Source organism: Plecotus auritus, assembly GCF_963455305.1.
Source record: "Plecotus auritus genome assembly, chromosome: 11".
Taxonomy (NCBI): Eukaryota; Metazoa; Chordata; class Mammalia; order Chiroptera; family Vespertilionidae; genus Plecotus; species Plecotus auritus.
The window spans coordinates 21,971,635-21,984,664 of NC_137777.1; the positions used below are offsets into that span (position 1 = coordinate 21,971,635).

The window sequence follows — 13,030 nt, forward strand, 5'->3', positions numbered from 1 at the left end:
GCTCACAGGGGAGACAGTATTCCCCCAAAACCCCCCTCCCCCACCATCAAGATATAGCCACAGAATCCAGCACCCAGCGCTCTGCTTCCCAGACAAGTCTCCCAGGGATTCGTGCTCCATAAGTCCCAGCTCACAGCATGGCACTTGGATCTTCCTACAAAACTGAACTCAGCAGGGCTGGGCCACAGGGAGTAGAAGGGCAGGCTAAGTCATTCAACAGGTTGGGGAGGGGGCATCGGCTGTGCACTTGAGGTGGGGAAGAAGGGTCCCCTTTCCAAACCTACACAGTTCAATCACTGTCTGAATCTCCACCAAGAACTTCTCCAGAAAGAGTGCACCCGCAGGGTGGTGTTGCCAGTGGTTGGAGGACCAGGTAGTATACTCCCCAGGCTGGTGCTGTAACAACTGCAATGATTGGTCCTGAGAAGAAGGCATCTATGTCTCTAGCAGACTCCCTTCTCTCCCAGATGCACTGAATCCCCAGTGACTTTCACTAACAAATGCTATTCCCATCTCTGTTGCTCTGAGGTGGGGATTCCTGTGGTGGGGGCAACCCCACACTCCTGGGGAAATATATCCCTCTGCTTCTCAGCTGCCACACTTGTGTGCAGGGGCCAGCCCTTTGCACATCTCTGCCCTTCTTACCAGTCTCTATGTGACTTCTTCTGTAAATTCTTGTTTATATTTCAGTTCAGCTAGCCTTCAGTTGGTTACTCGGGTTGTTTGCTCTATAATTTAGCTGTAAATCTGGTTTGGTGCTGGGGACATGTGAGTCCAACTTCCACCGAATCTGTAGTCATCTTGGAATCTCCAGAAATATTTTTTATAAAATAATTTAAACGATAAGCCAGTGAAGCAAATGCTGAACACATAAATTGTATTATCAAAAAACAAGAAATACAAAAGTAATGCATATGTAGAAATGTTGGCACTTTTGACAAACTTTAAAAAGAATTCATTTTTCATAAAACTATATTTAGTTACTTAATTTTATTCTCAAGATTATTTCCATGCTGCAAACCTACACTTGTCTTGTTTCCTTGGAATGAATAAGCTAAAGGTGACTGAAAGGGGCAGTGGGAATGCAAGTAAAGTGCAGCTCCTTCAGTGTGACCCCATTTCATTTCCTCCCAAGAAACACTTAATTCAAAGTAAATCAATGCCATTTCCAGCTGCTAATACATGGGAAGTATGAAAATGAGTCCATCTTTGACATTTAACATGCAAATTTATATTGCTTTCAGTATCCGTATGTGTCCAGTAAGAGGAGGAAGCAGTTAGCTGTTGCTTCGGCTCTGTGACCTGAACACATCAAATGTCCACTTTGCCCTCTGTAGAGCAGGATATGACATGTGTAACTAAGTGTTCCAACCAGCCTGGCAGTGAGTACATTGCTCCTTAGGAGTGAAAGAGAGACTCCCTAAGAACATAGAATATCATTTCAAGTTTTTTTTGAATCCTCAATGCAGTTAAATTGACCGATTTATCTCAGAGGGGATATATTAGTTGAATTTTCCTCCCAAGACTTTAATTGTTATGGGTTGGGACCCAGGCATTGGTTTTTATTTTAAGAGCTCTCCAACTGGCTGTAATATGCATCCAGGGATGAAGACCACTGGGCTAGATGAAACCCGCAGGATATGATTGTGTTTCTCAGAGGCTGACTGCTTGGTAACTTCCCCAGCTCCCTATTTTTATTAATTTCATCTTCAGTTCCATCCTACTTCATCACAGAACTGCTGGATTTCTTCCTGTCCTTGTAGAGGCCGCACTGATTTTATAGAAAAACTAGAGGCCCCGCCTCCTGCCCTGCGAGGAGGCACCCTGCAGGACCCACACGTGACTCACAGTGTCCCCCAGCCCCTCCCCCCCCCCGCCTGTGGCAGCCCCCCCACCCCCCGACCACTCGTCTCTGTCTCCCTCTCCGCTCGCGCACAACATCCTCCTGTCTGGTCGTGAACCGTTACAGTGTCCTGGCCTAATTTGCATATTACCTCTTTATATATATATATATATATATATATATATATATATATATATACACACACATATATATATATATATATATAATGGGGAGCAGAATAGTGCACTATTTGAGAATGATGCTTTCTGCTTCCCACCTGTAAAATTATCGTTACCTTCATTGGCTGCTTCTTTAAAGGAGAGAGTACATTACTTCCTATCTAAGGGACATGCCAAACCCTCTATTCTGAATCCCAGACCCTTCATGTCCTGCAACTATATCTTCCAATTTTGAACCAGTTCTCACCTGTATCTCATTCTCTCGGATTCACTGGAGATTTGTCCTTGCTTTTAAACCTCTCATATCTTAAAAAAACAATATTTCCCCAATTGCATTCCCTTCTCTACTAACCTAGTTCTTGCCTTTGCTTCATAGTCAAGTTTCTGGTTTTCACTTTAAGACTCAATCTTCTCACCTCATTACTCCTCAACTATAGCCATGTGTCTTTCACATCAACAATTCCAATGAAAATGATTCTGCCAAGGTCACTGGTGACCTCTTGGTTGTTGAATTCAATGAGTTCTTATTTTCTTGACCAGTTTGCAGATTTTAAGTGTTGACCACATGTCATTTATAAGATCTCTCCCTGTGGTGTGATATCACCATTCTCTCGTATTATCCATCTGTTTCCAGCTGCTCCTTCCCAGGCTCAACTTCCTCTCTGTGTCTGTTGCATACTGGAGTCCTTGCAGTCTACTTCTCTCTCTCTCTTTTTTTTTTTTTTTTTTAATATATTTTATTGATTTTTTACAGAGAAGAAGGGAGAGGGATAGAGAGTTAGAAACATCGATGAGAGAGAAACATCGATCAGCTGCCTCCTGCACACCTCCTACTACGGATGTGCCTGCAACCAAGGTACATGCCCTTGACCAGAATCGAACCCGGGACCTTTCAGTCCACAGGCCGACGCTCTATCCACTGAGCCAAACCGGTTTCGGCTCTACTTCTCTTTTAATCCCTTCTCTGCATTTCTCTTATCACTGACTTACTCTAATAAAGTAATATTTTAAACCGGAATTATTATAATAGCTTCCAAACTGGAAACTCTGCCTTCAATGTTGCTTCTCTCGTTTAATACTCTATTTTCCATAACATACTGCACCCTGGTATTTTGTTATCTTTGCCTATGTGGTTCCCTCTAACTGGTGTACTCCTCATATCCACCACCATTCTCATCAGCCTTGTCAGCTACGTGTTAAGTTTTAGCTCAGGTTCTCCTTCCTGTGGGAAGCCTTCTCTGATGAGCCCCAGGACATTCACCTTTTACATAACTGTAGCATGGAGTTTATGATAAAGTAATATAACTCTATTAACTTTGGAATCTCCATTTCCCCCTACCACTGAGAGTAAATTCATTGCAGGTATGGCCTTTGCCTTAGCTTATTTTTATTCCTAGTACCTGGCACAGTGTCTGACTGGCACATAATCATGACTCAATAAATACTTGTTCAATGAATTACATTAATATAACATCTTGTGTGTTTTTTAAAGGCAAAAAGCAAATACTTCCTCTTCTTTATGTATCTAATCTAAAACCCAATATTCACCTTGGCAATGACATTAAGACCCTTCACAATAAGATGAACCCTATCTCCCAAATTTTTCCCACCCTCAATAAGTTCATGCTCTTCCACAATTCATTCACCATTGTCTCACTCTCTAATATGGTCTCTTTCATAACCCTGCAACTTTATGTATAGTATTCTCTGCCCTCAATATATTTCCACCTCTCAATTTCTATGCCTATCTGCCTTTCCTTCTTAAATCATTACTCATTTTTAAATAAAATTTTCTTGTTTTTTATCATCTTTGAAACAAAGCACTGTGTTAATTTATTTGCAATATCTCTTATTGTGATGTAAGATAATGTGTATATTTCTGTTGTTGTTTTTTTGCATTAAAATAGACCATGGATCTCCTTGAGGGAAAGATAATTTCTCGGTCATATTTTTTCTCCCATTACCTAATAAAGAATTAACACTCAAATATCAATATTGTTAAATAAATTATTTTCAAAACAAAGAAATATGTAGTAATACTCAACTCTGAGATAAAGTGACTAAGTAATATTTTCAAGGTCAATGGAATTTATTTCCCAAAGGTTAATATTATCATTTCTGTCGTCTGTCCCTCATTTGTTTTGAATTGTCCTTATGACTTAAATATTGCCTGTGCAACTATGCTTCTGTTGCTTAAGGAATGTTCTGTGATTGTTTTATTTTGAATGTACTGTATCCTCAATGAGACTGTGAAGTCTTCAAGGGCATGCTTTGTTCAGTTATTTCCTGTGTTTCTTACATTGTGTCTGGAATAGTAGGAAACAAAACACTCATTCATTTAAGTATTTGAGAGTATCTGGCATGTGCTGAGCATTGCTAATTGTTGGGGATGTTGATGCTTTATACCTATATCCACACAAGTTGCTGTAACACCAGCTAAGCAGTACAGCATAGTTTATACCTTAATATTAAAAAAGGTCTGTCAAATGTGATAAATTATGTACGTTCACATTAAGGGTAAAAGTCATGATTTTTAAAATTTCAAATAAAATTAAAAATTTAAGTATTAAAAATTTCCCTCTTCTCACCAATCACGTCTGTTTATATTTTGCCTATGCCTTTTGTTTACTTTTGGTGTCTATGTCTTTCCCAGGTTTGTATAGTTTTATTTCACATTGAATCTTTCACTTTGCATCATACAATTTAATATTTTGTGCACACATGCAAAGTGTCAGACATTTCAGCAATCACGCTGTGATCATTTTATTTATAAACTCACTTTTGTTTTAAAATAGTAACTGCCAAAGGGTAGCTCTACTGCTATTTTAAAACAAAAGTGAGTTTTCACTGTGGAGAAGTAAGGAAGGAAGTGTAGTACTCACTCCACTATCTTTTCTTCTCCTTTTTTATGTGACCAGAATTAGTGGAAAGCCTATTAAGTCATCACAGATCTTCCAGGTGCTTTGTGCTAAATGGCACATCCTGTCAGCACACACAGAAAATAAGGCTTTCTACATCACAGGGGAATGAGAAAATTTAATGAACAAAATAAACTGATGAACATAGGGGTGCATATATTCTTTCTGACTGGTGTTCAGATTCTTAGGATATATTCCAAAAACTAGGATCGCTAGGTCAAAAGGCAGTTCCATTTTTTAATTTTTTGAGAAAACTCCATACTGTTTTCCATAGTGGCTGTACTGATCTGCATTACTACCAATAGTGCACTAGGGTTCCATTTTCTCCACATCTTTGCCAGGACTTATTTTTTGTTGATTTTTTTTATGATAGCCATTCTAACAGGTATAAGATGATATATCATTGTGGTTGTAATTTGCATTTATCTGATAATTAATGACATTGAGCATCTTTTCATAAGCCTTTGGCCATCTGTACGTCCTCTTTGGAGAAGTGTCTATTCAGGTCCTTTGCCCATTTTTTAATTGGATTGTTTTTCTTCCTAGTGTTGAGTTGTATCGTTCCACAAATCCCAAACAAGTGACAGCTGTCGTCGGCATGCCCTGTTCCTCTTGCTGAGCGGCCCCAAGCCCAGCACTAACAGCAGCCAACCTCAGGTCACAATAAAACCTCCCCAGGCACCTCTAAGCAGAGGCAGCTGACAACTGCAGATCACTTTGTAGCTCCCACCAGCTTGCCCAGACCCAGGCACAGGCAGCAGCTGAGCTTGTTCTGCATCAAGGAGACCCCTGGACCCACAAACTTGGTGGATGATTTCAGACTACACCAGAACACCACCCAATTAGCACAAGAAAGGACACACCTAAAGGGTGTTCTTGGCAGGCACCCAGCCCTGCTAAAGTGAATCATTTTCCATGGGATCAGCCCTCACACAACAGCTGTTCTACTGTAGTCATGGCCAGTTCTCGAGGCCAGTCATCTGAGAATCAATCCCACTCAGTGATGTGCCAACAGCAATCAAGGCTCAACTACAACAGAAGAGTGCAAACAACCCACACAAGGGACACCACTGGAGCACCCAAAAACCAAAAATCTACAAGAGGTATACAATAAATGAAGAGAAAGAAACCCAAGTACAACAGAAAGTCATCAACATACAGAGAAGAGAGCAAGAGAAAAAAAAGGAACAGAGGACTATAAAAACAATCAGAAAATAATTAATAAAATGACAATAACTACATACCTATTAATAATTACTTAAAATGTAAATGGATTAAATGCTTCAATCAAAAGATGAATGGATAAAGAAGAGGTGGTACATATATACAATGGAATATCACTTGGCTATGAAAAAGAATGAAATCTTACCATTTGTGACAAAAGAGGTGGACCTAGAGGGTATTATGCTAAGTGAAATAAATCAAACAGAGAAAGACAAATACCATATGATTTCATGTGGAATCTAAAAAACATATAAAGGAAGATACAAAACAGACACAAACTCATAGATACAGAGAACAGACTAATGGTTGCCAGATGGAAGAGGGTGGAGGGACTGAGTGAAAAAGGCGAAGGGATTAAGTACACATTGGCAGTCACAATATAGTCATGGAGATGTAAAGTACAGCTTAGGGAATTTAGTCAGTAATATTGTAAAAGCTACATATGGTGTCAGGTAGGTGCAAAATTTATCAGGAGAACACTTTGTAAGTTATACAAATGTCTAACCACTATGCAGTATACCTGAAACTAACACAATATTGAATATCACAAAAAGTGACTCCCTAATTTTTAGCTGTTTCCAGTTTGTTTGTTTTTTATTCTCTTTGCTTTTTTTCGCCATGTACCTAGCAGACAAAAAAACATTACTTATTTGGGGGTTTCCAAATATATATTAGTTGAAAATCAGTCAATATTTTTAGTCAAATCAATCAGTATGAACGCTCTTAAATGTATCTTAGTTAACAAATTATCAATTCTTAAATGCTACATCTTTGAATATCATCAATGTCTAAAATAAACATTCTATATGTCATTAAAGTGCTTAAGTCTGCTTATTTGCATAAGCTCCAGATTTTGGATATCTATTGCACTTTCAACAAAGAAATAATGTTTCCATAACTGTAAACTGACAAATATTTAATATATATATCCCATTTAGGGAATAAAAATATTATCTGAGTTTGTGTAAAATCCATTATTATTAATTTCTGAATTGCTTTTACTTTGAATTCATAATTTGCTGTTTGTGAACTATAATTTCCTATAAAATACCCATTTCTTCATTGCTCAACCATGCAATACATAGACAGCAGCTATATTAATAACCTCTCAAAGGTGCAGTGCACTGATACGGCTATTTATGCTGCTGTCTGGAGAAAAGCATATTTATTCTGTTCAAGTACCCATAGACATGAAAACTATTCTTTCTTCGGTCTCACAGTAGATAGTCATTTCAAAACTTCAATTACTATTTCAGCATGTTCCCTCCATTACCGTTTCCAGCACCACAGCCAGTAATTTCTAATAGCAAAATGTACTTTATAAACCATACACATGTGTGCCTTGCATGCAATGAACACATAAAGCTATGTATAAATGATTAATATCTGCAGAAAAAGTAAAATTTAGATGAAAATATCAATATATAAATCTTGAATATGAAAATTTTATACCTCCCAGCTACTGATGAATAACTATTGAATGTATGTACTATATATATATATATATATATATATATATATATATATATATATATAGATGTATATATATATATGTACATATATATATCATATGTATATACTAGTATATTATATATCTTAGATTTGAAGAAAAATAATAATACACTAATATTCAAATATTTCTTGAGATTTATGTCAGTACAGAGCTGTTCTTTGTGCTACAGTTTATGAAAAATAAAATAAAGTAACATTTCTGTCTTTGCACAACTTACAATTATAATAATATTATTATTCTTTTTATTGAAATGAGAGGATTGAATGAAAAAAAAGATGGTTTATAGTCTCAATCTTACTTTATGTATACCTTAAATTCCATGGTCTGGTTATAACTTCTCTTCTTATATGACATTTTGTTTCTATATTAAATTAATCTCTTTTTATTGAATCTATCATCTATTTCCCCATTCTTTTTGCCATAAAAAATGCATACATCTAATGAGACAGGACATTTGGATCTCACCATTTTGAAACATGTTTTTCAATATATTGTTTCTTATAAATATAATTTGTCTTAAGTGGAGGACACCATAAAAAATTCAACCTTTTGCAGTTTACTGTTCTATTAATTGTTGGGGAATTGATGAGTGTAACCCCAAAACACTTATTACTCAGTGTTCACTTTATAAAGAACAATGCAAGATATTTCAGACCCTAAAGCCAGGAAAATAGTTTGCTTAAACTGATAATTGTTTGGCAGCTCTCATATTTGTCTAATATATAAAACACTATTTTTAAAATTGATTTTTAGAGAGAGTAAGGGAGAGAGAAAAACATCGATCGGCTGCCTCCTGCACACGCCTCGAACCAGGAATTGAACCTCTTGGTGCACAGGACGATGCTCCAACCTACTGAGCAGCACCATAAACACCCTGAAAAGCTGTTGATGAACTGGTATGGAAGCTTTTGTAACTATTTCGTCTTATTTTTTCATTAACCCTAGTTCAATGTTTTTCATGCTATTGTGCTATATCTCATTTTTCAGCCTTTCAAAGCCAGAAGGGTAATGAATAAAAATCTACCTGTGACCAGAAAGTTTTACTTGAACCTGAGAAAAATCTAGATTCTTATTCTTATTCTGCATTGCCATTGTCAAGTGAGTGGAATATACCTGTGGCTTCCATTTTATCATTTTCTCCTTCCTCCTTAATGCTCTGAAATCTGTCTTCCCTCTCCATTCTATAGATAGCCTTATTAAGGACTTTGCTATTCCCTAGGTATTTGAACTTGGGAAAGTAACTGGATCTCTCTATGCCTTATATTCTTCATTTATAAAATGGAGATGAAAATACCTCTATCAGTTTGTTCTGAGGATTAAATGAGATGGAGTACATGCAGTGGTTAGCATGCGTAGCATGCACTAAGTGCCTAAAAAATGGTGCTGATAGCAATGTTTTAATAACAGTGGATAATTTCCCATACAACCTGATTTTTCAGTTCTTTCATACTTTTCACAGCATGAGATTTTTCTAGTGCCATAGACATTAGGATTCATCTTTGACTCTGTCTTGTCACTTTCTCCTTTGCTATCAAGCCAATTGTTAAATAGTTTGTCCTTTCCTCTTTACCATAGTTCTCAAATGTGTCTTTTCTCTGTCCCTCTGACATCACCCTCATTTTATCAGAGAGTAATCTATGGGTGTGGTGAATCTGTGAAAATGTTCTCTGAGGCAGAAGAAGAGCTAACAGGATTTTGAGTATGTAAGACACTGAAATATGCAGAGATGCCATAATCACAAATAAGCAATCAAGAATGCCAGGAGGCTAGGGTGAGGTGCTCATCTTCAAACATAGCTTAATAAAGTTGTGAAAAAAGGGGGCTTCATTTAACTTAGATGGAAATATTTAATTTGTAGAATGGTGTTGGGAATAAATTTTATCAGTGATTACTGGTAATATGAAAACTAGAATAGTCATTATTGGTCTTAGATTAAATTAACTAACTATAGAACCTGTGCTATACATTCACTGCCCCGACATCACTACTATTAGACACATAAGTGATTAAGATGGCAAACTGTACAAACAGAGGTAGAATTACAGTTAAAAATTCATCTCATCCATATCAATGCCTATACAGAGTAATTTGTGATTTGTAAAAAAAAAGGCCAACAAAGTTACCAGTGCCTTGTATTACATATTTTATGCTCCAATCCATTGCTATGTGATTATTAGATTGGAAACTCCTTCTGAACCTAAGATAGTGGTTCGCATATTACAGATTTTCAATAAACATTGTTAAATACATGAGCTAAATGTTTGCTTAAAGACTTCATTACACCTCAAAGAGTCCATTAACATTTATACTCAATAGAACAAAGTTCAAACTATTCAAATGTGTTAAAAGACCATTTTTATTTTAAAGACTTTACCTTTACATACGGGCCTGTGATCACTCCAAGCAGCAAAGACTTCAGCTATTCGCTGACAAGTGATGCTCTTAGCACCCTGTAGGACATAATCTTCATCACAAGAAAACTGCACAGTTGATCCCAGGCTAAAATTGAACAAAGGATTAAAAAGCAGGATTAGAAGCATATAACATAATGATTAGGTTCCATTTCTACTGGCAATATCCAACAGGTCAAAAGTGTCTCATGGTGACAAAAGTGTCTACTGTGAAAGCAGAATATGCAAAAATGACTTGAGCAAATGTATAGTAAAAGTCATAAACAGATTAATCTACTGTAAATCAGTAACATGCAGATATTGGTAGGAATTGTATAAAACTGTCATCATGTTTAAGTATCTTGTTATTAATTGTAGAAGCCAAGATTAAATAACTGAGTGTCTCATCTAAGTAGGTGGTGCTTGTGAGGCAAAAAGTGGGTTTCCTAACTTGAATCCCCAAACTTGTATTGATACCACATAATAGTACTTCTCCAGCAGGTTTTAATATGTGTACTAGAGGCCCAATGCACAAAATTCATGCCCTTGAAGCCCTGGCTTCATCCAGAAGGTCGTTTGGCTGTCCGGTCTAATTAGCATATTATGTTTTTATTATTATAGATTGATTTGGACATGTCTATGTGCATATGTCTACATATATTTAGGGCTGCAAAATGGTGATCATTTCTATAAAATTAACCCATCCTTTATTATTTATCCTTTTGTAATTAGAATTTTGCTTCCCTTTCCACTGAAAGTAAAGTTACTAAAATTTTTATTTTTAAAAACTCTAATTGCTAGGTGTAACAAAATTTTTTCTGAAATAAACAACTGACCATGCATTTTTGTTCATAAAATCCTTAAACAGAAACTCACCAGCAATATAGATAGATAGGTAAGTCCAATTTCCTTAACGTGACATAAAATGTCTTCAAGCAGTTAAGTCCCTGGCAATTCCCACACAAGATGGGCACTTCCAGGGGCTGAGTTTCTGTACCTGCCTGCCATGCTGCTCTCTGTCTGCCCTGCTCTTCCCGGCCCTTCCTGACCAGAGGGCCTTTCCTGCGCCCTCTCACCCGGCCTGCGCCCGAACAGCTCCTCTAGTTCCCTGAGCTCTTCATCCAGGCCAGCACCTGATCACTCTTGTGTTGCACGAAAATATCTCTGGAACAATGCAAAGGACAATTTCAAAGGAAGACAGATAGAGAAAGGGAGGCCGCTAAGAAAATAACAAATAACTTAGGCCAAGGGTTAGCAAACCACGTCCTGCAGCCCAAATCTGGTCCCCTGCCTGTTGTCGCACAGCCCAGGAGCTAAAAATCATCTTTATATTTTTAAAGATTTGAAAAACCACAAAATTAATACTATTTTATGAAATGCAAAAAAATACATCAAATTCACATTTCATTGTCCATAAATAAAATTTTATTGAAAAACAGCCATCCTCTTTCATTACAAAATCTATGGCCGTTTTCATGCTATAATGTCACAATTGGGTAGTTGCAATGGAAACACTTTGACCTACCCAAGTATAAAATGTTGACTATCTAACCATTTAAAGAAAAAGTTGTCCAACTTCTGTTCTAGGCTAATGAAGACAAAAACGTATGAAGTAAGTGGTGGCATGGCAAAGAACAGAAAGGTTTAGTATAGGGGAAATCTAGGCATTAGAATCTAGTCTTCACCAGAGTTATTTCCTTTCTTTCTTTTTAAAAAGTGGTTTTATTTTAAATATAAAACAAATGCACAAAACAAAATCCACAGTTCATTGAATTATCATGAAGTAAACACCCAGATATGAAGAAATAGATGATCTCTAGGGTCTTCTTGGATTTCTTATTTTTATTATTTTTATTTTATTTATTTTTTTAATTGTTTGAAGTATTACAAATAGTGGTACATATGTCTCCTTTTTTTCCCCTCATTGACCTCCCCCCAGCCTCCCCTACCCCCCAGTACATGCCTTTACCTGCCCCCCGCCCCCGTGTCTTTTATCCATTGGTTATGCTTATATGCATGCGTACAAGTCCTTTGGTTGATCTCTTACAGCCCCCCGCTGCCAGCCTCCTCTGCCTTCCCGCTGTAGTTTGACAGTCTGTTCAATGCTTCTTTGCCTCTGTATCTATTTTTCCCCCCATTTCTTTCCTTTAAAAAATCTTGCCTCTGCAGACTAGAAATAAACATATAATAACAAAAAATGTTTGAGTCCCAATTTCCATGTCCAACAGTTCTGAGTCCCCGTTTCAATGTCAAACAGTTCCTTATGTGTACATGTCAGCAATGATATCTGGATGGTGACTCCCAAGTTTTATGCAGATGACCCTGCAGCCTGAGCAGCCTTAAACATTTACTAATGATTAACTTTCTACCTTTTCTTCCCCACCTCATAAATGAAAACTCCATCCTTCCAACTGAAGATCAAAAACCATGGAGTCATTCTCTAGTCATCTTTTTTTCTTACTTTACACACCCACTCCCCATGGAGCAAATCCTGTTAGCGACACTTTCAAAATCAAGAACCTAACATTTCTCACCTCCTACAGTGTCACCGCCATGATCTAAGCCACCATAATTTCTCATATATGTTATTGCCAATAGTCCTTTTGCTATGTGTTGGTTTCCTATTTCTGTTCTGGGCTCCTTGCAATATATCTTTAAATGGCGATCATTTTTAGAAAATGGCTCAAATCATGTGATTCCTATGCATCAAACCTCCTATTGTTTCCCCATTTCTCTCCTTTCTCCTTCAGTCTCTGTTCTTTAGCCACATTGACTTCCTTGCTCTGGCTGGAAAATATTAAGGATGCACTTGCCTCGGGGCCTTTACATTACTCTGATATCAGTCTGGAAAATGAAGTCCATGTCTGTCACATCCTCATTTCCAGTTTGTCTTCACATCACCTTATTCATAAGGTCCTCCTTGACTATTCTCTATAAAACAGCTAGTCCCATTCCGTAATCTT

General features: G+C 37.2%; 1 protein-coding gene across 2 annotated transcripts in view; it reads right to left on the minus strand.

Annotated features, from left to right (window-relative positions):
* Positions 1–13,030, minus strand: part of CSMD3 (CUB and Sushi multiple domains 3) — a 931,825-nt gene that overhangs the window by 516,317 nt on the left and 402,478 nt on the right. For both annotated transcript variants that reach the window (XM_080646869.1, XM_080646870.1), the window contains one exon: positions 10,052–10,176. In XM_080646869.1, the coding sequence (XP_080502995.1) occupies positions 10,052–10,176 (125 nt within the window). The remainder of the gene's footprint in view (positions 1–10,051; positions 10,177–13,030) is intronic.